We start from the raw sequence: 25,521 nt of genomic DNA on the forward strand, positions 1-25,521 counted from the left end.
GGACTGGAAAAACTGGGACCGGTTCCATTTTCCCCAAAAACCGGATTCCCCCCCAAAATCATTGATTTTGGTCAGCAAATCGCTGAACTGGGCGGTTAACCGTTTGAACGGTTTTGACCGTTTTTTATTTTTTTGAATTTTTTTTTATTTTCCTGTCAGAATGGGCCGAGCGTTCGGTTCGAACGGTCAGACTGTTCAACCCGATAACCGGACCCCTGACCGGTTCCGTCACCAGGTTGGTTTTAAAAACCATGAGAATAGTTCAGATTTAACAAGTGTTGATTTCAAATCTAAAATTGGGAGAAAGAAGATGAATGGATGATTCATAGAGGAAACCTCACAGAAAATAGTGTGGAGGAATGTAGTGGTACAAGATTTCAACAAGAAAAAGAAGATTGAATTAGATATTATTAGAATGCCTTCTTACTGGATATTCCAAAGTGCAGTATCATGACCTCATGAGACCAATTAGAATGTAAGCACAACCTAAGGCCGGATACTTCTAACAATAAAAAAAAATAGAATTATTACATTGCCATACAAGTTACAAAGTTTCAGTAATAGTATATCCCCTGATTGAAAAATAGGCTTGCACATCCAGACATACAAAACACAGAGATCAGATTTCTCCTCGGTAGCCCCCTGAACCAAAATAGTCTCTCCTTGAATTGGCAATCGCCATACTCTTCTGGTGCTCCAATTTTGGACAGTCACGGATACGATGGCCAAGCCCACCACAATATGCACAACCCTTCACTCCACTGGCATTAGTGATGGCATCGATATCTTCCATTGGATCATTAAGTTCAGCCAGCACTGGAGGGATCCTCTGCTTGGCTTCTTGCAATAGGTGCTTCAGGTCCAGAAGTGTGGTCTCGCTTTGGTTCTTGTTTATAAATGTAGTTGCTATTCCTGTCTTTCCACATCTTCCTGTTCGTCCAATCCTATGGACATAGTTCTCAATTTCTGCAGGCATGTCATAATTGATGACATGCTGAATATCGGGAAAATCCAAACCCTTCGAAGCGACATCAGTTGCTACCAAGACATCCTTCTTCCCTGCTTTGAAAGATGCAATTGCATATTCTCTTTCTTCTTGGTCCTTGCCGCCATGTATGGCAACTGCTTCAACTCCTTTCAGCAGGAGATATTCATGGATATCATCCACATCAGCTTTATTCTCACAAAATATCAAGACAGGAGGCGGTGTCTTTTGTAGGCATTCAAGTAAATAAACTATTTTAGCCTCTTGTTTCACATACTCCACTTCTTGTATGACATCTAAGTTTGCAGCTCCTGCCCTTCCAACATTAACTGTGACAGGTTTCACCAAAGCACTCCTTGCAAAATTCTGGATCTTTGTTGGCATGGTGGCAGAGAAAAGAAGAGTTTGTCTTTGAGCTTTAAAATGGTCAAATACCTCCCTTATGTCATCTTCAAAACCTAAGTCCACTAATCTATCTGCTTCATCCAATGTCAGATACCTGAAGATAGAATAATATAGTGAGGACAACGTATTAAGAATCACTCCATAAAAGAAAATTTATTACAAAACTATACTAGTTCAAGAAGTTAGATTATAAAAGTAAAATAGCAATATGAATTATGAAAACATCAGGTAAATTCATTTAAGAACCAGCGAGATTAACTGCCAGCTTATGGAAGTTCATCAATGAAATTCCTGTCTGCCCTATCAAAATTTCCATGGAGAAAATTTTCAACTAAATATAAAACTGGCACTTTCAGTTAGATGAGGCCACCTTTTCCAAGTTTTTTTTTGTATAAAATGGAAATATCAATATACAATTCTGAATTCTAATCCAAATATAGATATTATATGTCAGAAACATGTAAATATGTGATAATGCAAATTAAAAACTAGACAGCCAATAAAGATAAATTAAGAGTAATGCTGGCTGTTCAGGCCAAATGAAAGAAAAAAAAAAAGTCTTTTGAGCCTTCAAATGTATGAAATTTGCCTAAATCCCGTAATAAGTAGAAAGCAGAACAATCATCTTCCCAATCTTTTCCTTTTTTTTTTTTTTATCAATCTTCCCCATCTTTTCCTGATCCAAGGTTATCTTTTACCAGCATCCTTTCTTGGAGAAATCAAGTTTGGATTTGTACATTCAAACTGGCCTCTTCAAAAAATACCAATTAACCCCTAAGAATTTATTGAATCTGGATAGTGTGAAAATTTAATGGTGAATTAATTGTACAGAAAGCAATTTTCTGTCCTGTCTAAATATGCCTTTATAGATTAAATAGGCACCTACTAACCTAAGTATCAACCAACTGAATTATATGTAAACACTAATAAATCCAGAATCACGGATATATGCAAGCAAAAGCTTTAAAGGAATCAGAAGCTTGGAATTTGTAGTTCGTACCTGCAATTATCGAGATTCATCTTCTTCTTGGCAAGCATATCCTTCAACCTCCCAGGCGTGGCAACAACAATATGTACTCCCTTCTTCACAACCTCCAGCTGCGACCGCATATCGACACCACCGATACAAAGCAATGGTCTCAACTCCGGATACCCAGACTCCTTCAGTGGAATCAAAAACTGCTCAACAACCTCATACGTCTGTCTAGCGAGCTCTCTTGACGGGCAAATCACCAACCCAAAAGGCCCTTCTCCGGGAACAATCGGCATCGTCACCTCTTCCTGCAAAGCCGCCATAATCAATGGCAGGACAAAAACCAATGTCTTCCCAGAACCCGTGAAGGCAATCCCAATCATGTCTCTCCCCGACAATATCACCGGAAGCCCTTGAACCTGAATAGGCGTGGGCTGCACGATTCCCTTAGCCTTCAACTTCTTCAGAATCGGCTCCGGCAACCGCATATCCTTGAAATTCTTAATTGGCGGCGGAACATCTTCGCCGTCGACAAGTATATGCCACTGCTTCCGGATCGAGTCACACTCCTTCTGCGGTATCCGTCGAATATGCAACGGAGGCTTCCATCCCGTCACCAGCGGTTCCGTATACGTAATGCCCTTTGCGAGCTCGCGTACCGACATTAGGGTTTTTCGGTCGGAGAGGTGTTCGATCATCTCCTTCTCCTGTTGGACGAGCTGCTCGGTAGGGCTAATCTCAGGGAGGTCACGCTTCAGTTGGGAAGCCTTGACAAGGAGGCTGGGTTTGGCTTCGGCAAGTTTGGCCCGCTCGGTTTCGTCTTCGAGCGCTGACGACTTGCCCTTGCGTTGGAGGATCTTCTGAGCTTCCATGAGACGGCGCTTCTTCACCGGGATGTATTCGACATAGTCATCGTCTTCCTCCATGACCGACGGAGGTTCCATCTTGCTCTGATCGACGGGATGCTCGCTTGACTTGCACCGAGACTGCGGAACTTGAAGCCCGACGAATTGAAGACCAGAGAAAGGTTTTCTGGTTTTGAGACTCAAGACGGTGGATTGATGGGTGTTAATGTCATTTTATATAGGGTTATTTCGGTAATTAACCACTTAGCACCCACAGAGTGTTCATCTCACGGCCACGGTCTGTTATACGCGCAGTAGGTCTAGACTCTCGGTCCTACCTTGAATCCCAGAAGACTGAAGACCTTTTCGCTCTGTTTGTGCAAAGTGTATGTTGGGATGAGTTCGAGACCTGTACCACGAAGAGAGAGTCCATGGGGGTTGCCGGAGGGAGATAATCGGCAACCGCAGGCGCACAGGTGTAATGATCGAGTTGAGGATGTAATCCAGGTAATGTGCAGAGTTTAAGCTCTTAGATCATCATGAATTCCAGTTGGGTCCGTGGAGGGAGTGGACTTATGATGCTCTACGCGTTTCACTAGCTTTATTACTTTGTTCGTTTTCTGTTTATCAGAAATCTTTATTAGTGTTCTGCTTGATTAAGAGTTGCAGTAACTGCTTATTGCATATTCTCATTTAAATCAATCTATTTCCATGACTTTGCATCCTTTGAATGATTGTTCATGTAACACGCCTCTCTTTCCCTCCCTTTTTTATGAGCAACTTTTAATTTCGTCAGAAAGAAAGAACACCTTTACATCCCAGGTGATATGGCATAAGGCTGCCATTATATATTCTCTCTTTTCCAAGATGAAAGCTTCACCTTTGGCCTATGTAATGGCATTGCTTGAATCACCTCTAGCAAAAGTGGCAGTGGGCTAAAAGCCTAAAACCATTTGCCTTGGTGATTCGAATTCCACAAAGTAAATCCTTTATTTTTGCCTCATTTAACTCCAGCCCTGTAATTATCCATAATAAACCAAACTTAAAATAAAACTAGAAATCTATCCTGCTTCAATGAAATTCCTTCAGTACCCACTAGGCCAAAATTTATAACTGAGCTACTATCGGTTTCAATTTAAGATCTTGGGAAAACTGGGTATCCTAACTGCTGTTCACCAGATGATGCTATGCCATTTCCATTGCATCACACATCACACATTTACTTATCAATTTCCAATAACTGTGTATATAACTGGAATAAGTAGCTCCAAACATAAATCATTATTTTCTTGCCCTTTTGTAAGATTAAGTAGCTCATGTGTCTCCATTCAACTGAGGCACCTACCTTCTTGTGAGTTGCTTTCAACTCATGCGAAAATTAGTTATAATAGAATGCATGGGTGGCCTACACAGACAGTTTGAAGAGATCCAGGTGTCACAACCTTTTCTAAATGATTTAGTCTCAGATCTTCTAAAGGAGAATGAATGAAGATGATCAGGGAAAGGAGAAATCAAGAAAGGAGTCGCTTATGCCTTTCTAGTGTTAATTTGGTGATCCGTGGTCAGCATTAAACTTAAATGTTTTTTTTTTGAAACAGGTAAAGTATAATTTCATTAATACTAAGAGGATGTACATGAGATTATGTACCAAATGAAACTTTAAGCCCCCCCCCCCCAAAAAAAAATAATAATAAATAAATAAATAAATCTACATTCAAAAAGGAAGAGAAAGTATCATTTTTAAAATACAGTATTAATCACCACATATTCTGGTGATGCTCTCTGTTCGAAAATCCTCAAGTTTCTTTCTGACCAGATGGCCCACAAGACTGCTAGAGGAACTGCTGACAAACAAACTCTGCCTTTCCTTGACAAGCCCAGAATGCCCCATTCTTGTGAAAGGTCTTGACTGAGAAGGGACAGCACCAATGCAGATTAGCAGCCCTTGAAAAGTGGCTCCAAACAGCTGAGCTGAAGCTGCAATGCAAGAGCAAATGGCTTACTGACTCACCCTTCCTGCTGCATAACACACAGTCTGTCTTGGATAGGGTACCCCTTCCTCAAGAGGATTTCCTTAGTCAGACGCTTCTCTAGAGCGACTACCCAAGTAAAGAATTTCACTTTAGAAGGTGCAGCTGAACCCCGAATGGCCTTGCTGGGAAAAGGGTTCCCCAAATCTCCAACTAGGCCCTTGTAAAAAGATTTGACTGTGAAAACCCCTGTAGAAGTCCACTTCCAAAGTCTAGAGTCCTGATTCTGCACATCCAGAAGTTGGTTCTGCAGTAGAGCTAACAAATCAGAAATTTGATTAATCTCCCAATCATTGAAAACTCCTTCTGAAGGTAGGGCTCCAGCAAATTGAATTACCATTCACCTCATAGTAGTCTGCCACCCTAACCAGTTTGTTATCTGCCATGTTAAACAAAGAGGGAAATCTGTCTTTTAAAGCAAAATCGCCACACCAAAAATCTAACCAGAATCTCACCTTCTTCCCATCCTGACTTTGAAATGCAGCCCCTCACTAAAACTACTGAAGGTTTTTGATATTCCCTTTCACAAGCTGCAGCCGTAGGATGAAAGGGGCATTTCTGTATCCCATCCATTGCTACACAAACAATACGTCTCAGCAATAACCTTCCTCCACAAATTGTTTGGCTCCATAGCAAATCTCCAGAGCCAGCTGACCAAGAGAGCTTTGTTAAACAGTTTGACCTTCCTTAACCCCAGACCTCCAAAAGAGACCTGATCCCAGCATTAAACTTAAATGGTTGAATGTGTGCTTTCAATTAATAGATTAGAATTGGCATGCTTATGGATTTCATATTCTTCAATACATGTTACAGCTGACCAAGAGAGCTTTGTTAAACAGTTTGACCTTCCTTAACCCCAGACCTCCAAAAGAAACCTGATCCCAGCATTAAACTTAAATGGTTGAATGTGTGCTTTCAATTAATAGATTAGAATTGGTGTGCTTATGGATTTCATATTCTTCAATACATGTTACATTTAATTTATTGCCTGAACTATATTGAGATTACAATACCTAGAATGGCAACAGGATAGGTTTGGGTCCTACTTGGACCTCTCTTTAAATTTAATCTTGACCTTTGTTTGATCTGCTTTGTGCGTAGAGTAGGGCATAGCAGGAAGTGGATCAAGGCAGGTAGATTGAGAAAGCTTAACATGAAAAAAAAAGAAAAGAAAAGAAAAGAGTAGAATAGATAAGTATGTTTGATCTTTGCACCTGCCTAACTTCTTTCTCTTGCATCTCACATATTTCTAGCCAAATGGTTATCTATTTTTGGAATCTTACATTCCTGATTATAATGATAGAAGGATTTGATCTTCTCTGTCTTCTTCAAGTCAAGGCTGAATTTGAATTGGAGAGTGGATTTGGATTTGCATTCCATTTATGTGCTGATTCTCAGAAATTGAAATGACTTTCCTCTCCATTTCATTTGAAATAGGGTTATACATTTTGCTACCTGTGGAGTTTGCAAATCCACAGATGACAGAGTTGACAATTCCAATTCCTCTCTGATCCAAACACAGCCAAATTCTGCACTTTTTATGCAGAATTGCCATCTCTCTCACATTCTTCACTGATCATTTGGTACATCACCTATTTAATTTAAAATGAGGGTGTGTGGAAGAAGGATATTTCTACCCTCCAACCTTCCTCTGAATTTTCAGATCAACCTACTTTCTCTCATCAGAATATCTCTCCTCTTGACCAGCATACTCCTCTAGAGACTCATCAACTAAATTACATAGAAAGGTTCCTAGCCGCTCATCTTTTACTTAAAGTTCCACACTTTTCATCTCCATGGATCCCAATTCATCTCATCTTTTCTCCATCTATTCTCAGTCAATGGCATTCAGACCAAAAGCATTTGTTTTAAAATTTTTGATCATGTTTTCGGTTTGACAGAAAATGAATGCATACAGTTACCTATAGGAAAGTGTGGGGAACAAAGTGTGATGCTCAATGATGATTTTTAGAGACAATATTAAACTCACAATGAGTTTCCCGTTTTAAAATGTTTATATTGATAGGCTGTTACATATGTCATTAGGCTCTACAAGGCTTTGGAGTACCTTTATGTGAACTCCTAGTAATTTGTAACATTGTTGTGATGAAAAAACTTTGTGTTGAAGGTTAGGACCTATCCAGTCTACCCCTCCCAAGACCCCAGATGGCTAGGAGCAGCATTGGGTAATGGCCTTTTTGTTGTTGTGACAAAAAAAAACTTTATCTTATAACTAGAGAAATAATGATCTGGGGATAATCAAATATGACCTGATAATTGCATTACATTTTGTCTTATCTCTATGATCTATATGCTGTTTGTTTTATTACCGTTGTAGTGTCCTCACAACTGGTTCTTTATAGTGGACAAGGGTTTCCTCTTCATTAATAAAGTTTGATTTTATTAAAATGGGGTCCACTACTCAATGTTGGCCCCAGCTATCTGGGGATTTTGGAGGGGTGGACTGGATATGGACCTAATGATTTGATATGAAATAATTGCCAACTTAGATAACATTTTTTAACCTTTTTTCTATATAAAGCTTCCTGTTTAGACAACCTTTTCTTATTTGGAACTTTCCTCTTTATATACTAGTTTACTGTTTTAGCAATATATATTTATTTGGTGGGAAATACACTCAGGGTGACTATCATAGTAATAGAAAGATGAATGCATCACCCTATTGTGTTTTTAAATAAGTTGCTAAAAGTGGAGTTAAGTTGGTACTGTTGATTGTAGGCTTGATCTGCCAGACAAAGCAAACACTTGCTATCTTAACTGCTTCCTTTATCCTTCCTTTTGGTTGTTCTATTGGCTTTCTTGTATTTTCTTTCTTATTAAAGTTGCTTTGTTGTTGAATATAGTTTTGGGTGGCAAGGATATTTCCGAAAATCTGCATAGATCAAATATATTGACTTTTGCCAAGATTCATGAATTTATTCTCATTTAATCCCCCATGAATCATGATGCTCAAGCAGCATTGTTGACTGTGTTATTAAGAGGTGGCTAACTTCTTCATTTGTAAAAAGCCCCTTGATTTGATATTTTTCCTTTCAATTGTGTTATAATTTATCATCAAATGTTATAGTTTAAGCTGCTTGAATTAGCGATTTGTAACACGTGTTTTGTTTTTCTTGTTAACTCTGTAGGCTTGCTTTGAGGGAAACCCATTTAAAACAGTTCCAGGCCCTTTCAAGCTCTTCTGGCAGTGCATGCGTTCTAAACCAGGGTACAGTGGAAAAATAAACTTTATCCCTTATTTCTTTTTTGTTCAAGTTAGAAATGTTAATCAATGTCCTCATGCTTAACATGGGGGAAGCTACTTATCTGACATATAAGAATCATTTTTATTTAATTTAAAATTATAATGGTAAATATATGAAATACATAAAAGCATACACATGTATTTGAAAGTTGAAACATCTGTTGAAAGGTTATTATTCTGTAAGTTTAGTACCGCAGGGGTACTTTGGTACTTTCAGCACCTTTTATTTTAAGTTGTGTTGCCCTAGTATAAATAATAAAAAACTAGCGCCGCCAGCATCTCCTTTTGTGACTCCAAATCTCTTTCTTTCTTCTCTCTTCCTTTCTTTTCTTCTCTTCTGGATAACATGGTATCAGAGCGGGACTATCAGATCTGAAACAAGAGATCGAGCAAACCTTTTCTGTCTTCTTCCTTCGCCAGCTATAGTGAGATTTATTGAAGATCCAGATCCAGATTCAGATCGAACTAAAGTACTCTCTCTCCCTTTCTCCTTTTTTATTTTTTCTGGTTGTGTGTCAGAACAGAACCTGTAATAGGTTCAGTTAGTTAATGTGAGGTGAGCAGCACCCTCTTCTTTCCTTTTTGTGGGGTCGGCTAATCCCTGTAACAGATTGTAGGTTGGTGATGACCTTTATATGCTGCGACAGCAGCCTTCTGATGAATTTGTAGGTCAGGGGATGACCTGTATATGCTGCAACAGCAACCACACTTGATTTGTAGGTCAAGAGAGGACCTGTACATGCTGCGACAGCAGCCATACCTGATTTATGGTAGGCCAGTGATGACCCGTGAGTTCTGTAGCAGCAGCTGTTTTTGTTTGAAGAACGGAGATTTAAAAGGGGGGAAAGGAGGGGAGTGGTTGTCTCTAATTCCCTGGTGCAAAGTTTTTTATTGGGGTATTCGGTTGTTTGTTTTTGGTTTTTTGTGTTCACTTGGAGTGTAACCTGGAGTTGTAATTATGAATGGTGAAGACTCTGCCACATCTGGAGTCTCCTCAATGCAGAACGGAGTAAGTGGGGGTATAGATTTATCCTTCCCTATGGTTGTTATACCCCTGGATGGCTTGAATTATTTAGAATGGTCGAGGGGGATCAAGTTATACATTACTGCAAGGAGAAAGATTGGGTATATAAATGGGAAAATTAAAGAACCGAATTCCGGGAGTGCCGAGTATAACAGATGGAACCAGGAAATCAGTATGGTTATGTCCTGGCTTTTGGTGTCTATGCAACCTCAGGTGAGAAGGAACTTTATGTGGCCTGAAACTGCTTATGAGATTTGGGAGTAGGCAAAATCGACCTATTCTGAACTGCCCTCTCACACGAGAGCCCATTGGGCTTGAAGCATGGACAGCACAGGCCCACCCATACCTTGTACACTTAACTAATTATAATGGGGGTGACGAGAACTGAACACTAGACCACTGGGAAGCTAAAATGGGCCCAAGAATTAAGCAAGAAGCAAGGTTCAAATTTGAATAAGAAGTCAAGACAGCAAAGTCCAAGAAAGTTCACCACAACAAATATGGCTTCTCAGGAGAATCAACCCCCTACTACTATTATGACTCAGACACACTTCTGGTTCTGACCCGAGGGAGGATATTATTAATTCCTTCTGCGACCTCGTTAGATGGATTCTTCTCCTCCTTCAACTTCATTTGTGTCTATATCACGTTAACTCTGCCACACCTTTCCATGTATCGTTTCATTCCCCTAGCTCTCCTTGGATAATTGATTCTGGAGCGTCAAAGCATATGACTGGTAAGTCCACTTATTTCTAGACCTATCACCTCCTCTCTGGAAGAGACAAGGTGAGACTAGCTGATGGTTCATATTCTACCATAGTTGGTCAAAGAACCATTTCTCTTCCCTTTGACCTCACCCTGACTAATGTCTTACATGTTCCAAAATTTCCTATTAATTTGTTCTCTATTAATAGTATCACTAATTCTTTAAACTGCTCAGTAACTTTTTCCCTTCTTATTGTGTACTCCAGGACTTGGCTTTGGGGAAGACGATTGGTAGAGGACGTATGGTGGATGGACTCTAAATGCTGGAGAATAAGGTCGGTCTTACAGTCATAGAGTCTAAGAGTCAGTCTAGTACAAGTCAGATCTATTTATGGCACAATCGTCTTGGTCATTTGTCTTTTGAGTCTTTAAAATTGGTGTTGCCAGAGTTATTTAAGTCAATGTCAGTGTTACAGTTTACATGTCAAACTTGTCAATTGAGTAAGCATTGTAGAATCCATTTTTCTTCAAAGAATAATAAATCTGAATTTTCTTTCCATATTATTCATTCTGATGTTTGGGGCCTTGTTACTTTACCGTCCGACAGTGGCTACAAATATTTTATTACCTTTATTGATAATTACTCCAAATGCACATGGATATATCCCATGCGAACCAGGGATGAAGTACCAAAAATCATCTAAGATTTCCACCACATGATCTTCACCCAATTTCAAACTGAGATCCAAATTTCCCAATCCGATAATGCCAAAGAATTTTTTCATAATGACCTCATGGAATTCTTTGCTTTGCATGGATTACTTCACCGTAGCTCATGTGCCCGAACACCACAACAAAATGGTGGTGTTGAAAGAAAGAACCGACACCTTCTTGAAGTGAACAGGGGTTTACTCATTCATATGAATGTCTCGAAACGTTTTTGGCTTGAGGCTGTCCTTTATGCTACCTATCTCATTAACCGTATTCCCTCTCGCTAGTTAGAGTGCAAAGCCCCACATCAGCTTCTTTTTCCTAAGGCTCCTCTTCTTTCTATTCCTCCACGTGTGTTTGGTTGTCGTTAGGGGTGATCATGGGCTGGGTCGGGCTTTGCACTTATGATAAGGGCTATAGCTTAGGCTCGGGCCCGGCCTGGGGTTCCGGGCCTGAAACATAAGCCCTAGCCCAAGTTTATAGGGCCTAGGTCGGGCCGTGCCTAATTCCAGGCCAATGTCACTCATATATAAAACGTTAAGTATCTATATATTAAATAACATAACATGCATATAAACTTATTTTATACATTATATAATATAAAATATTACATATAATATCAATTATACATGTCATGTTATAATATTTATATATAAAATATATAATATAATGCAAAATAACATGTATACATTATACACAAAATGTGTAAGTTTAAATATATGCAGGTTGGGCCGGGTCGGGCTTGAAGTATTTAGCCCAAGCCTGGCCTAAAATTTGCGGGCCTGATGTGGGATTGGGCCTGAACACAAAACCCAGGCCCAAGCCCAGAATTTCCATGCCGGGCCGGACTGAAATGATCACCCCTAGTTGTTGTTGCTTTGTTCAAAATCTGGCCCACCGTGGAAAATTGGATCCTCGTGCTATTCCTTACATTTTCTTAAGGTACTCCCTCACTCAAAAGGGGTACCGATGCTTTGATCCTGTCTCTCGTAGATATTATGTTTCTATGGATGTCTCTTTCTTTGAGAGTTGAGAGTGAGCCTTTCTTCCTTGTTTCTCCTCAGGGGGAGTGTAGAAATGAGGAGAAACTGGTTCAACTACCTCCTCTTCTTGATCCTCCTCCCTTTCGGGTTTTCTTTCGACGTCACAAAGGCTAGCCGAGTTCAAGATCTATGGAGCATCCAGAAGCTGTACCACCAATGCCATCAAACTTTCTAGGGGTAGATCCTTCCCAACCAGGTACCTTGGTTCCCATTGATGTTCCTGACCTTATTGCCATTGATACCTCTATTGCTGATGACCTTAACCTTCCTATTGCTTACTAGAAAGGTGTTAGGTCTTGCACCACTAAACACCCCATGTCCCATTTTGTTTCCTATGAGAACATTTCACCTTCCTTTCAGGCCTTTCTATCTTCCATTGATAGTGTTCCTATTCCTAAGAATGTGGTAGAAGCTCTTTTGATACCTGAATGGACAAATACTATGAAGTAAGAGATAAATGCTTTACATAAAAATGGCACATGGGAACTTGTAGATCTTCCTGAGGGGAAGGAACCAGTTGGGTGTAAATGGGTTTTCACAGTAAAACATAGGGCCGATGGAACAGTGGAGCAGTATAAAGCTCGTTTAGTGGAAAAGGGGTTTACACAAGTGTATGGAGTGGATTATGCAGAAACTTTTGCACCTATTGCTAAGATGAACTCCATTAGATTTCTTTTCTCCTTAGTTGCTAATCTTGATTGGGATCTTCATCAACTTGACGTCAAGAATGCATTCTTAAATGGTGACCTTGAAAAGGAAGTATAGATGGTGCAACCCCCTGCTTTCCGGGGCTCAAGGTCATTTACAAAAAGTGTGCAAGTTAAAAAAATCATTATATGGCCTGCAACAATCATCGAGAGCCAGGTTCAATAGATTCCATGTAGCAGTTCAGAAAAGGGGATACAAACAGTGTTAATCTGACCACACATTGTTTGTGAAAAGAGGGGAAGGAAAGATTGCAGCACTAATAGTATATGTTGATGATATGGTTATCACTGGTGATTGGAATGATGAAACTCAAAAGTTGAAGAGTTTCCTTGCTACCCAGTCTGAAGTGAAGGATCTAGGTCCTCTAAGGTACTTCCTTGAGATTAATGTGGCCCACTCACAAAAGGGTATCTTCATTTCCCAAAGAAAGTATGTCCTAGATCTACTCCTATTGATCCTAACTACAAATTAGGAGATTGTCAAGGTGAACCCATTGAGGATGTGAAACAGTTTCAAAGACTTGTAGGAAGACTGCTATATCATTCTATGACTCAAGCAGACATTGCTTATGCAGTGGGTGTTCTTAAGCCAGTTCATGCATGCCCCTAAGATTACCCACCTTGAAGCAGCAAAAAGAGTTCTCAAATATCTTAAGAAGTTCCCAAGTGCATGCTTGTTGTTTCAAAAGCACGGGCATTTGAAAGTTGAAGTGTATACCGATGCAGATTGGGCAGGATCCTTGAATGACCGGAAGTCAACTAGTGGCTATTGTACCTTTATAGGAGGGAACCTAGTTACTTGGAGAAGCAAAAGCAGATGTGGTAACTAGGTCTAGTGTTGAAGCTGAATATCGGGCTATGTTTCATGGAATGGCTGAAATTATATGGCTAAAAAATTTGTTGAGTGAATTGGGCTTTCCGGTTGATGGACCTATGACTCTTTACTATGATAACAAAGCAGCCATAAAATCGCTGCTAATCCAGTGCTGCATGATAGAACTAAGCATATCTAAGTTGAAAAACATTTCATCAGATAAAAGGTTGTCACAGGGGAAGTGTGTACTCCCTATGTCAGTTCTGAAGACCAACTTGTAGACATCTTCACAAAAGGGTTACATCACTTGCGACATTATGATTTATGTGACAAGTTGGGCATGGTTGATATCTATGTCCCAACTTGAGAGGGAGTGTTGAAAGGTTATCATTAATAAAAAGCTAACACCGCCAGCATCTCCTTTTGTGACTCCAAATCTCTTTCTTTCATCTCTCTTTTCTCTTCTCTCTTCCTTTCTTCCTTCTCTTCTGGATAACAACATCAAACATGTAAGAAAATATTGTTTGGAAGAGATATTGATTATGGACTCCAATAGTCTCTACTCTTACCAAGACCACAAAATTCTTGTGATTAGGATTTTGAGTTTTCTAAAATATAATAAATTCCTGGGGTAACAAAAGAAGGAAAAAAGAGTGTCAATACCAGCATTTGTATTAAGTATTACATGTCATTAACAGTTGGTAATTTAATACCTCAGTACCCACTGAACTATTGCTCATTGAAGTTGGTTTACACCATAAATGGGCCTTGCATGATTTGAGATCCATGGAGAGGGGCCTAGTACATAATAAAGTAGCTGTTGTTGCTATTGTGGTTATTATCATTAATTCATCTCAATTTTCCTGCAGGGAGGAACCAACAGATCCATTTTATTATTTGCAGCTGGATCCCCCTAAGAGAGAAGAGGCCAAACTCGAGTGAAGCTTTAACTATTATAAGGTTTGGTTAAGACATGAAGAATCGTCTTTCCAGCTGCCTTGACATTGTTAATAAAGACTTTCCTTGGGATTGAGACAGTTTGAATGTCAGTGCTGAATACTGGAATTCATTGTATCATTGGCTTGTTAGCTCCTTGTCTAATGTTTTGTTGCCTTGCTGAAGCAAGGACAAGTTTATTTGGAGCATAAACTGGAAGTAGCTCATATTGGAAGGGAAGTTCTGTATTTTGTAGGAGTAATCAAATGTGTCTATAATAAAAAGAACTCAGCATATAGTGGACTGAAGAGTCTCCAACTTCCCAAACTTTAAAATGTGAAAAGTATCTTTGGAAGAAAAGCATATCTCGAAAAAAAGATTTTTCACAGCTTGCTGCCAATCATCTCAGTGGTTGAAGGTTCCTCTTCAACCCGCCTTACAGAACCAAAAAAAGTAGCAAAATGTAGCCCTCCTGACCACTGCCATGAATTGAAACATGTTATAAAGTCTGGATAAATTTGTCTTACCAGAAAATCAGTCTTGATTTTCTTGAGAAATAAAGTTACATATGCTCAAATCTGAATGGAGAACAAAGTATCTAGGCCATGTTAAGTTTCGCCCAGCTTCAAATTTTTAGAAGCCAAGAGGACCCTAAAAAATTGCTTGGTGAAAAAGCAGTAAACGGGCTTTTTCCACCCAAAAAAACCCGTTTGAAAAAGCAGTTGATGCCTTGATGGGCGGCTTATTGCCTCTTGCGCTTTCAAGAAGTGCTTCATCTTTTGCATCCTGGTTTTGTCCATTTAAACTTTTTTAAATACCCAGATTGCCCCTGTTAAATCTAAAGCCCTCGCCCCCATTTCTTCCTCACTTTCCTCTCTATTCTCATTTTTATCACTTGCAGCGGTAGCAGGTTATAACCAGGTTCCATTTCCAGCCAACTTATTTGCAGCAAAGAAAATAGTGTTTAATGAGCATAAAATGCTGTTTATACATTTTTTTTTGTTTATAAACAATGGAGAGTATTCCCTTTATATTGGCAAAAACCCGTTTTCTATCAAGCAATGTTCACAAATAATTGCTGTTTCATTAGAAAAAACATCTTACCAATGGATGTTTTTAAGAGGTTGTTTGGTTTTGTTTGTTTATTGAGCAAATGTTTTGTATTTGTATGGTTGTAAAATCGAGAAAAGCAATTAATGAGGGCACTTATGACATATATGCGTCATTAGGCACCACATCGGCAAAGTGTCAATAAACACCTATTCGTTTCAAGAAGCTTCAAAATAAAACTTCCTTAAACGGGAGAGATGCACAGAAACCGATGTTTACTTTTACAAACATTAATACAAACAGATGCAATTAATGAGGCATTTACTGATGGAACGCCTATATGGCACCATTTACTCAATAAATGTAAACACAACCAAACATATACTCAATAAGTGCTTCTAAAAAAGCCTGCTTAAGGCAAAAAAAAAAAACACCAAAAGCAGCCCTAACCATTTTAATGTTTAAATTTATATGTAAAATTATTTTTTTGTTTGGAGCAATTCTAGGTTCTACCAGCTGCATGTACAACAGCTTATTGACCCTACCATATGCATATCTGTAATACATCCCATATGCAGCCAACCTGCTTGCCGTTGCTGACATTTCTCACTTGTTGAAACCTTTACTTATTTTTATCCATCTATTAATCTTTTCTCTATTTTATGAGCATTAAGTGCCATTTGGTAACGTTAGGTGGTCGTGGGATCAAAAGAACGTTGGTTTTTTTAAGCAACAACAAAAACGCTCAATTGGAAGTTTACAAATACTGTCTTCCTAATTAATGTCTCTCTTGTTGATTTATGGGAAAATTTATCTTCTTTGGCAACCGTCCTTTGCCTTTCTTCCAATCTTCCTGAGTGATCACAAAGATGTGAAATTCCAAAAAAGAAAAGTGAATAAACAGTATTGCCTTCTACCAACCAGAAGAACAATGATTGATCATCAAACAAGTAGAGCAATTTCAAACCTTAATCGGTTGAGGACCAAAGCTTAAGATGGATTAGGCTTTTGGCAATCTGTTCATTTGTTCCTATACTTTGGGCCGCCAAAAAGAGGAATTAGGAGTCATTTTGCACCCATGTTCCGTTAGAGAGAGGGAGAGATGAATTTCATATACTACTTCCATAGAAGCACGGTGATCTCTTATTAATTTAACCCAACTACGATGAACAGAAGTTAGCTTCTCCGTCTAAAAAATACTATACCAAAATCCATGATTAGGTTCTAATGCAACTAATCCACTAACCATGATCAGAAAAGCACCTTCCCCCTTGTCAAGGTAATTTTAACCAACTATGCGAGGATGAGAAGTTGTTGCAAAAGTTATTTCAGCTGGTCCTTCTGCAATTTGTAGGAGAGCACAATAGGCCTTGAGCAAAGGATGGAGGAAAGGGTTGTAGGAAAACATCTTGGGCCAACAGTTCTCATTGATTTCAGTCGTAGCCTTGCAACATGCAGGTCCCAGAAAGCGCGGTTGGAATCTCAAGTAGGCACTGAGAATTTCTTCCTCACACCCTTTAACGCTATGCAGAGAGGTCAAGCACTTCACAACCTCAGGGTCTGTCAAAAACCAGTTGGGATTTGAATGAGCTAGACTCGATACAGCCAACATGGCTAAACACGCTATGATCATAAGCATGGAAGACGTTTCTCCTGGTCTCATCATCAATGGCTACTAGCAAGAAGGTTGTGTTCTTTCTCTGCCTGCAACGCTATCCTATAATCTAGTGCCGTAGAGTTTGAGGCTTTATAGAGCAAGGTTTCTCCCCAGATGTTTGAAACTGCTGTGGGTTTTTGCCTCTTCAGGTTTACCATCAACGTTTCATTAGAATTTATGTTGTATACAACAAAGATCTCAATCAGGGTCGATTTCTGGTAAAATGAAGTCAATGTTGAATCTTCAACTGCCCTACATATGTGGCAGTTTCCCAATCTTTTAACACCCATTTCACAGTTTGTGAATTTCTGGCATTGAAACGAATAAACATTTTGCTCCATCTCCAATACTAGATGATGGATCCATTGGGTAGTCTTCAATTGCCTCGTTAATGATATTGTTTCAGAATTTGGCAAATTGTACAGCACTTTTTTCCTATCCTGTAGATATCTACAGTACTCAGGTGGGGTCAGCCTCGACCACAATGAACCAGCCAATGCATTCAACAAACTTGCAATTGCTTCCAGCTGGACTTGAGTTAAGGCCTTGGAAAAAACTTCAGAACCGGATTGGATGGATAGAATCATCCGCCTAAACCTATTATCAGGGAAGTTAGTACAGTATTGTAAAAATTAACGACCCCTATCGGCATAGTCAAAAGCTCATGCTCCTTGATGCATTAGATGTTGATTCTGTTCTTGGGAAAGCAGGGCCTCAGGCCTTCAGTCACAGCCAGCCAATTTTGCTTTGTTACCCTTGGTGCGGTCAGAAGCTCAAGAAGATAGAGATTATCACTTCGACACACTCCCACACCAATTTTAACTGGATCTGATGGGTGTTTTTGTTTTGTTTTGTTTATTTATGTTCTTTTTTTGGCACACACATGTTCTTCTTCTTGCATCCTAATAAAGTGTGAGGTTTTGTTTTACGGGGCAAGGTCTGTCTCAGGTATTTGACAGAGTTGCTTGGCAATCCTTTCAGTTTTATTGCGCTCTATCTTCACTGCCCATTTGTTAATTGTACCATTAACAGTCAGATGATGGTGGGGCTTATCAGAAGTTACTAAGCATTCACTTGCAGGTAACATGGAAGTTCTCAATCAGGAATCTCATATTGGCAGGCCATGCCATTTCATACAGGGAAAGGATCTCATCTTTCCCCTTAAGATGCTCCTCAATATCCTATTCAATCCTAACCCAGGAAAAAAAAAGAAAGGAAAAAAAAAAAAAAGCCAGAGAATAGCCAGAAGTATTAACTAAAGTATGACAGAAAATCCTAATAAATTGTTTATATTAGCAAAGTTTGGACCAAAGTTTCAATATTAAAAAGAGTGAATGGGTATGGGCTACTTCTGTGCTGGAGCTTGCCTCTTACATTATACATTGTTAATCTCCACCTCAAATGGAAACAGTCGAGAGGTAGTGCTTGTGCTTGTGTTTGTGCTTGTACCATTTCTTGCCTTTTCACACACCGTTTTCAATCCCAATTGTTGCAACTGATGAACAACATGTGACATCCTTGGCCGCACTGACGGGACATGTTGTGTGCAAGCATATACAAGGTCCACCACCTTTTGTATGACCCCAACTTCAGGAATGTCGGAGATAACTGGATCTAGCAGTTCTGGATACCGGTGAGACTGCACCAGAGGTGTAGCCCATTCAAATATGGTTTGCCAACCCACAGAATCAACTGCTTGGGCAGGTCTACGGCCACTAATAAGTTCAAGCAACAGCACTCCAAAGCTATAAACATCACTTTTTGTTGTCAGCTCATTTCTGTAGACAAATTCTGGAGCTAGGTACCCATAGGTACCCGCCATCACTGTCCTTTCATGCATCACTTCCCATGGTACAAATTTTGACAGTCCTACACCCATCAAATGCGCTCCAAACTCTTCATCAAGCAGTACATTGCTGGCACGGATATCTCGATGCACCACATGTGGCTTCACCTTGTCATGCAGGAATCTATAAATAACAGATGAAGAAGAGTCACAGAAATATTAGAAGACTTATCAGGTACTTAAAAGGCATAGATTTAATATCCTAATTATAATAGAGATGCACAATTAATGGTACTGATCAGCATTTAGAATGATATGTAAGGTGCCAACTGGCTAATTGGTAAGGTCTCTGGGTTGTAGCGGTGACTTGGGATTGAATCCCGCCTCCACCTGGGTTGGGGATGATGTGGGTTTTGGGAGATGGGCTACCCCTGTTGTGTAGCCCCATAAAATAATGGCATTGAACTAATAAAGAGGTAGGATAGTCGCATCATGGAACTGCCAAAACAAGTAAAGTTAGAGAAAATATACAAACAGGAAATTACTGAAATCAAAGCTACATGAGGGCTCGGAAAATTTTTTTTTAAAAAAAAGAGAAAAAAAAGAAAAATGTCACAAACAGGAAATGGTGAAAAGAACATTCACATTAATAGTACATCATCTGTGACACATGCATCAGAATCAACTCAAGTGCATTCTTATTACTGAAACCAAAGCTACATGAGGGCTCAAAGGAAGAAAAAAAAAGAGAGAAAAAAGAAAAATGTCACAAACAGAAAATGATGAAAAGAACATTCACATTAATAATACATCATCTGTGACACATATGCATCAAAATCAACTCAAGTGCGTTCTTATTATAGAAGTCTCCAGGTTCACCGCTTGGTTTTAACTGCCTCCCTCCCCCCATCATCCTTTCTCTTTTTATATAACTGGTAGAAAGATAAATTGTAAACAAGGAGACCCACAGTCACCCAAGTACAGCCAAGTTCTGTCACTAGGCATATAAATAGCATAGTTAGATACAAAAGAAAGGCATACCATCATTCAGTTCCTGATTTGCATCAGGAACTATAACAGAGAAGCCATGATCCAACCAATTGTGAACAGAAACTTCATGCACAGAATGCAGAATGTTATGAGTAAAGGTTCAAATAGAACTAAAAACCTTTACTAACCAAGCAACTAGAAGTGAATACAGATGGTTAATCAAGAAAAGGATCCTTACATGCACTTTTGAAGAAAAACACAAAGTGCTATAATGCAAAAACTGGAAGGAACAATTGCAGATTTATGTGCACATTTAGCTTATGCCACAGAAGAGGTACAAAATTAAATACATACGCAATGCCTTGTGCAAGAGTTGTTGCGATTCTCATTCTCATTGCCCAATCCAAGCTTCTCCCACCTCTAGGTATGTGATGTAGCCATCTATCCAAGGGTCCATTAGCAACAAACTCATAAACAATATAACGGTCACCATGATCATAGCAACATCCTTTGACAGCTACAAGATTAGGATGATGAAGCTTAGCAACTCTTCCAATCTCAGAATAGAATTCCTTCTTTCTTTGGAAGCTAGACCTTTTCAATCTCTTCACTGCTACCCTTGTTCCATCAGGTAAAAGCCCACTGTATGTCCCACCAGTTTTAGCATCTCCAACAAGACGGTTTCCTTCACTAAAATTCTTTGTAATTGATCTCAACTCCTCATTGATGAAGACTTTCCATGATGGAGGAACTAATGCAGATGCCGAAGGATTAGATGCTTTGCGAGATCTTCTACGTCTCTTGCTTCTCCTGTATGCAAGCAGCCAAACCACAACAGCCAAAGTTGTACAAAGGATCAACCCACTAACAGTTGCAAGGATGATAAGATATTCCTTGTGACAGCGGTGGTGGTAGCATTTGTTCTCTGGTCATAGACAAAAAGTTTTATAATAAGGATGAGAAACTTTTGCTTTAAAAAAGTAATAATTAGACACGCAAATGTGAGGAAAACAAAGAAGAAACGTGGATAGATACAGGTCAAAGTCATATACATGAAGAGGAAAAAAGATTGTAATGATATTAAGCACAAAGTGAGTGAATACCTATATTGAGCATACAGATGAACTCATGAGAGGTATTGCATCTCTTGCCTACAAGGGTTGCCTGGCCATTAGTCACTAAGGTACATGTATTAATCAGATTAATGCCCTGGCATGATGAATTTGAGCAATTGGAGCGAAAAGGTGCCCCAGGGAAGATTGACTCATTCCAATGAGTTGTATTGTCAGACCACTTCCAACTAAAACCACTAGTAGAATTGAAGCCTCTTCCTCCAACCCAGCAACCATTCACTGTAGTGCTACAGAGTTTTCCAGCAAAGCTTAGCTCCTGAGATGATGTTAGTGCTGCCAAGTGCCCATAATATTCCTTACATTGGGATTCTGACTCATCCCAAGAAAGGGAGCTTGCTATTAGTCGAAAACACTTGCTTTTACTGGGGCTGATTTCCCAACCATCAGGACAAAGTGCTGTTAATAAAAAACCACTTAATATAAAAGTAACCCAGAATTTTACAGAACATTAGGAAAAATTAGAATTTCCAAAAGCTATTTTGATAATCAAGAACAAGACAAATAAAATGCATTACTATGTTCAACATCTTATAAGCAAGTAACTCCTAAAATATATCAAACATCTTGGAAAGTTTAATCAACCATGTGATTGGTATCAAAAAAGAAAAACTTTCCCACCAAGGCATATTGTAACATTTACTACGTTTTGCTTACTTTGATATTTTACTTCGAATTCATGGGAAAACTGTAACAAACATTTAATCTTTCATGCTTCTCTCATTCTCCCTACTTTCCTTGTGGAGCCTAAAAGATCTTTAACCAAACTTCTCAAAGTTCTTCCAAAAGAGATATTTTTTGAAGAAGGGTAAAGTATAATGTATTAACTCGAAAGTATATGGTCCTATGTACAATGAGTTGCTGTACAAGTATAAAAGAAATCAGGACCTCTAAAAAATTCACCCTTTGAAAGCATTATGAATAGACAACCAATCTCTGAGGACCATATACTTCCAGTTCCAGTATAGTTATTAACTATAGATAAATAAGACTTCAAAAAGTAATTGTAGAAATAAAGGAATACCTATGCATGCTTTAAATTTATTCCAAATCAGTTTTGAGAGTAAAGAAACAAAATGTGAATAAACTTGCTCTAATAGCACGCACCCTTCTTCCTCTCTTTTCTTTCTCATAGAATCACACTTAAACAAGTCTATCTATTCTTCTCATTGGGTAAATTAAGCCCAACTTTTTATTAATAAAACATGTTTAGAAGAAAAAAAATCCATAATAACAAGGAATAAAAGAAGAGAATGAAATTTGATTGATGCACATATTACACGCTTTTTGTAATTATCATTTAAAGGCTGTCCAATATTTATGCAATTCTTGGGTATGCGTTTTTTCCCAGAAGTAGCGCATAGACCTCCTACTACTAAATAGAAACCTATTTTGTTGGGCACGCATCTGAAACACAATTGAAACTTCTTTTAAGGCAAGGCCATAGTTTATAATTCCTTTTGGCTTTGAGTAGTGACATTTGCACAGTTAAACTTTATTATATTTCTATCCATCTTAGTATGCTGTTTGGTTGCATACATACATTTATACATTCAATGTATTCTCCAATATTATCATAATATATCAACATATATGTGTTGGGTGCTTTATGGTTAGCTATCCTGTCTTAAATCCATGGTAATAAGCTATCGTTTTAACTCTTTGCCTCAGGGTTTTACAAATTGACGAAGATATTGACAAGGTTATATACTTTGAAGAAGCATTTGGGTCATTTACTTAGTTGGGTTCTAATTTAAGCTACAAAATAGTAGTTAGGGCTTCAATGGTATTCGGAAGGAAGTAGTAATTGGGAGTATCTTGAGCTGTATGTGGAGTGTTTCAAAACTCCAAATACAGGATAACAACACCAGAGAGAACATGCCTTATAACACTAAAGTTGGAACGCAGTATTTGTGTGTGTGTGTGTGTGTGTGAGAGAGAGAGAGAGAGAGAGGGAGAGGGGGTGATGGCAAGCTGAGAAGAAAGATTTACCGCTTTGTGCCCTTACGAGATTGGTGAGGTAGAAGGCAAAGGCCAGTACACAGGAAAATGGGAAGATTCTAATCTTGCTCTTCATGCTGCAAATCTGAAGAAGAAACGTTCCCCACTAAAACCCTCCTCCCGCTCCTCCTCCTAAGACAGGAGGAGAGACAGAGGTGGAAAGAAAGTATCAATTCAAGTCCTCCATGGATGGACGTGCTTGTGATTCACTACTCACAGCAGCTGCTACGCTGCTACCTGCTAGGTAGCTACCCTCTCCGCCTCTCCCTCACCAGTCCGAGGAGTTGAAATCAGCCCCCCACAACGTCCCACAGCACATCCCGCTGAACTACCTCTCTCACCTCCTGTCTGAACAGAGGAAATGATCAAATGACACTTGTATTCTAAACTTTCAGACAAATCCAAAAGATCTCCCTGAAATTTCTGAAATAAGGGTTGACTTAATGACCTCTCCTCCCCCTGTAAGCTGTAACCGTCACCTCTATGTCGGTGACGGACATAATCATTTATAAAATGACTGTTATGCCCTTTCAATTTTTTTTTTTAACCATCGGGTGGTACCGCAAATAGTAATAAACCGTCCGTTTTACCGAATTGAATTTTATCCGGTTAAGGGTGATCAATCTGTAATGGTTGGATTAAATATGCCAATATGGATCCATTCTCTATCAGATTGAGCAAATTCAGCAAACCCCAATTCTGTTTGCAAGTAATGGCTGAAGCTGATTTGGGTTGATTACCATACTCTAAAAAATTTTATTAGTTAATAAATAAGTCATTCAGTTCAGCTAATTCATCCCTTTGATAACTGGTGCAGTAGAATACAATACAGCTACGCCTGGAGACTAATATTAATCTAATGTACAGGACACAAAGATGAAGCAATCAATGTAATTCTGAAACTTTAATTCCCCTCGAGAGTACAACTTTGTTTTACATCTGCGTCATACAATTCTTAAACAAATAATGAAATCAACAGTAGGCACTATCAGAGACAGGCTACACAACTGAACCAGGTAACAGAGAAACATAACCATCTACAGACTCCCTGCGTCTACAACAGCATAGACACAACCAGGCAACCAGCAAAGAACAGTACAAAGACCATCTGCACATCTGATCTCTCTTTGAGTTGAAGAACAAGATCCATTATCTTGGTTGAACCTCCTGAATCAGAGTTGCCAGTTTCGAGTTCGACCAGTACTCCGTCGTACTGTGGAAACCAAATGGTCTGGAAAGCAGGGTCGAAGAAGTCCTCCACGCCATGAACGATCACATGCCCGTCGTTGTACAGGTCCCAATGCATGATTCTGACGCCATTGATAGAAGCTTTTCCGCGTACTGAAGTGACGACAAGGGGATGCCCAGAAAGGAGGGTGTCGACCTTGGACCAATGGAGCTTCGGTGAATCCAAAGCCTCTCTATCTAACTTACCCCGTGCAACGTGGTATCGCAGAAGGGTCAAGGGGGATCCTACGTATTTGAAGTCGGGGGACATGAAGGCTTTGTCAGAGGGGCAAAATATGGTGATTGTGTGATCTTTGTTGTTGAGGAACTCGGCTGGGATCATGGTGCTGAGAGCCATGTCAAGAGTCAGGGACATGGTTAGGTAATTGACATCTGAAAGAGCACGCTTGATCTTCTCGACTGGTATTCCTTCTTGAGCTTGATGATCAGTAGCAGCAACAGTAGGTCTCATGATGGGTGAAATGGATAAGAGGAGACCAATCAAATTTTAATTCCAGAACTAATTCCACTTTTATAATGGACATTTATTTTTATTTTTATTTTCCACAAAAGTGTATGGACTTTTATTTTTGGGTCTCTGTCATAACATCCTTTTTAATATATCAATGGAAATTTGGAAAAATCTAGATTAACAATATATTTTCCATTTTTTTAATATATCCAAATACCCTTTAATTGTGCCTAGAGGTGCAACTTGGATAGGTTGTATAAGGTTGAGGGCCAATCCAAGCCCAACCTAAAAAATTAAAAAGAAAAAAAAAAAAAGGCTCAACCTATGTAAAAGCCTTGAGCTTAAGCCAGGCCCAACATAAACTTAACCTAACAAAACTCAAGCTAGGCTTGGGCTAAGATTGGGTCAGGTTATGTTAGTTAGGCAGGCGGGTTGGTTGGACTTAAAAGAATTTATTAATGTATTTTATTGCAGTCATCTTTAGGGCTGCAAACGGATCGGGTTGAATCGGATATAGGCATATCTAAATTTATTTTGTTTATATTTAAATTTGAATTAGATCATATCCATTTGGATATCTAGATTTGAATCCAATTTGGATTATAATCGAACATTAAATAGTATAAATAAATTAGACTAAAAATGATCAAAACATTATATATTACTAATAAAATGAGCTAAAAATAACTTTAATATTGTATTTTATGAACAAAATTAATTGAAAATGACATTCAAAGAAGTTGGACCTATGACAATTTAGTGAAA

General features: G+C 39.0%; 3 protein-coding genes across 4 annotated transcripts; 1 reads left to right on the plus strand and 2 right to left on the minus strand.

Annotated features, from left to right (window-relative positions):
* Positions 1 to 375: 375 nt before the first annotated feature.
* On the minus strand, positions 376 to 3,307 carry LOC104588602 (DEAD-box protein abstrakt). Its single transcript, XM_010246605.2, has 2 exons — positions 2,391 to 3,307; positions 376 to 1,484 (listed from the first exon to the last, which is right to left on the minus strand). Exons 1-2 carry the CDS (start codon positions 3,305 to 3,307, stop codon positions 620 to 622), a joined length of 1,782 nt encoding a protein of 593 aa, XP_010244907.1. The 3' UTR covers positions 376 to 619.
* Positions 3,308 to 3,580: 273 nt separating this feature from the next.
* Positions 3,581 to 14,751, plus strand: LOC104588601 (hexokinase-1 protein). 2 transcript variants are annotated; one of them, XM_010246603.2, is made up of 4 exons: positions 3,581 to 3,715; positions 8,388 to 8,467; positions 10,499 to 10,567; positions 14,377 to 14,751. In XM_010246603.2, the coding sequence occupies exons 1-4, from the start codon at positions 3,605 to 3,607 to the stop codon at positions 14,447 to 14,449; spliced, it is 333 nt and encodes a 110-aa protein (XP_010244905.1). In that variant the 5' UTR covers positions 3,581 to 3,604; the 3' UTR covers positions 14,450 to 14,751. The 2 variants fall into 2 exon arrangements, with proteins under 2 accessions (XP_010244905.1, XP_010244906.1); XM_010246604.2 differs by lacking the exon at positions 10,499 to 10,567.
* Positions 14,752 to 18,413: 3,662 nt separating this feature from the next.
* Positions 18,414 to 23,499, minus strand: LOC104588599 (C-type lectin receptor-like tyrosine-protein kinase At1g52310). The gene is made up of 4 exons (XM_010246600.3): positions 23,049 to 23,499; positions 21,030 to 21,455; positions 20,281 to 20,851; positions 18,414 to 19,120 (listed from the first exon to the last, which is right to left on the minus strand). The coding sequence occupies exons 1-4, from the start codon at positions 23,131 to 23,133 to the stop codon at positions 18,526 to 18,528; spliced, it is 1,677 nt and encodes a 558-aa protein (XP_010244902.1). The 5' UTR covers positions 23,134 to 23,499; the 3' UTR covers positions 18,414 to 18,525.
* Positions 23,500 to 25,521: the final 2,022 nt, after the last annotated feature.

This window comes from Nelumbo nucifera, chromosome 2, assembly GCF_055504915.1.
Source record: "Nelumbo nucifera cultivar China Antique chromosome 2, China Antique-T2T, whole genome shotgun sequence".
In the NCBI taxonomy this organism is placed as follows: Eukaryota; Viridiplantae; Streptophyta; class Magnoliopsida; order Proteales; family Nelumbonaceae; genus Nelumbo; species Nelumbo nucifera.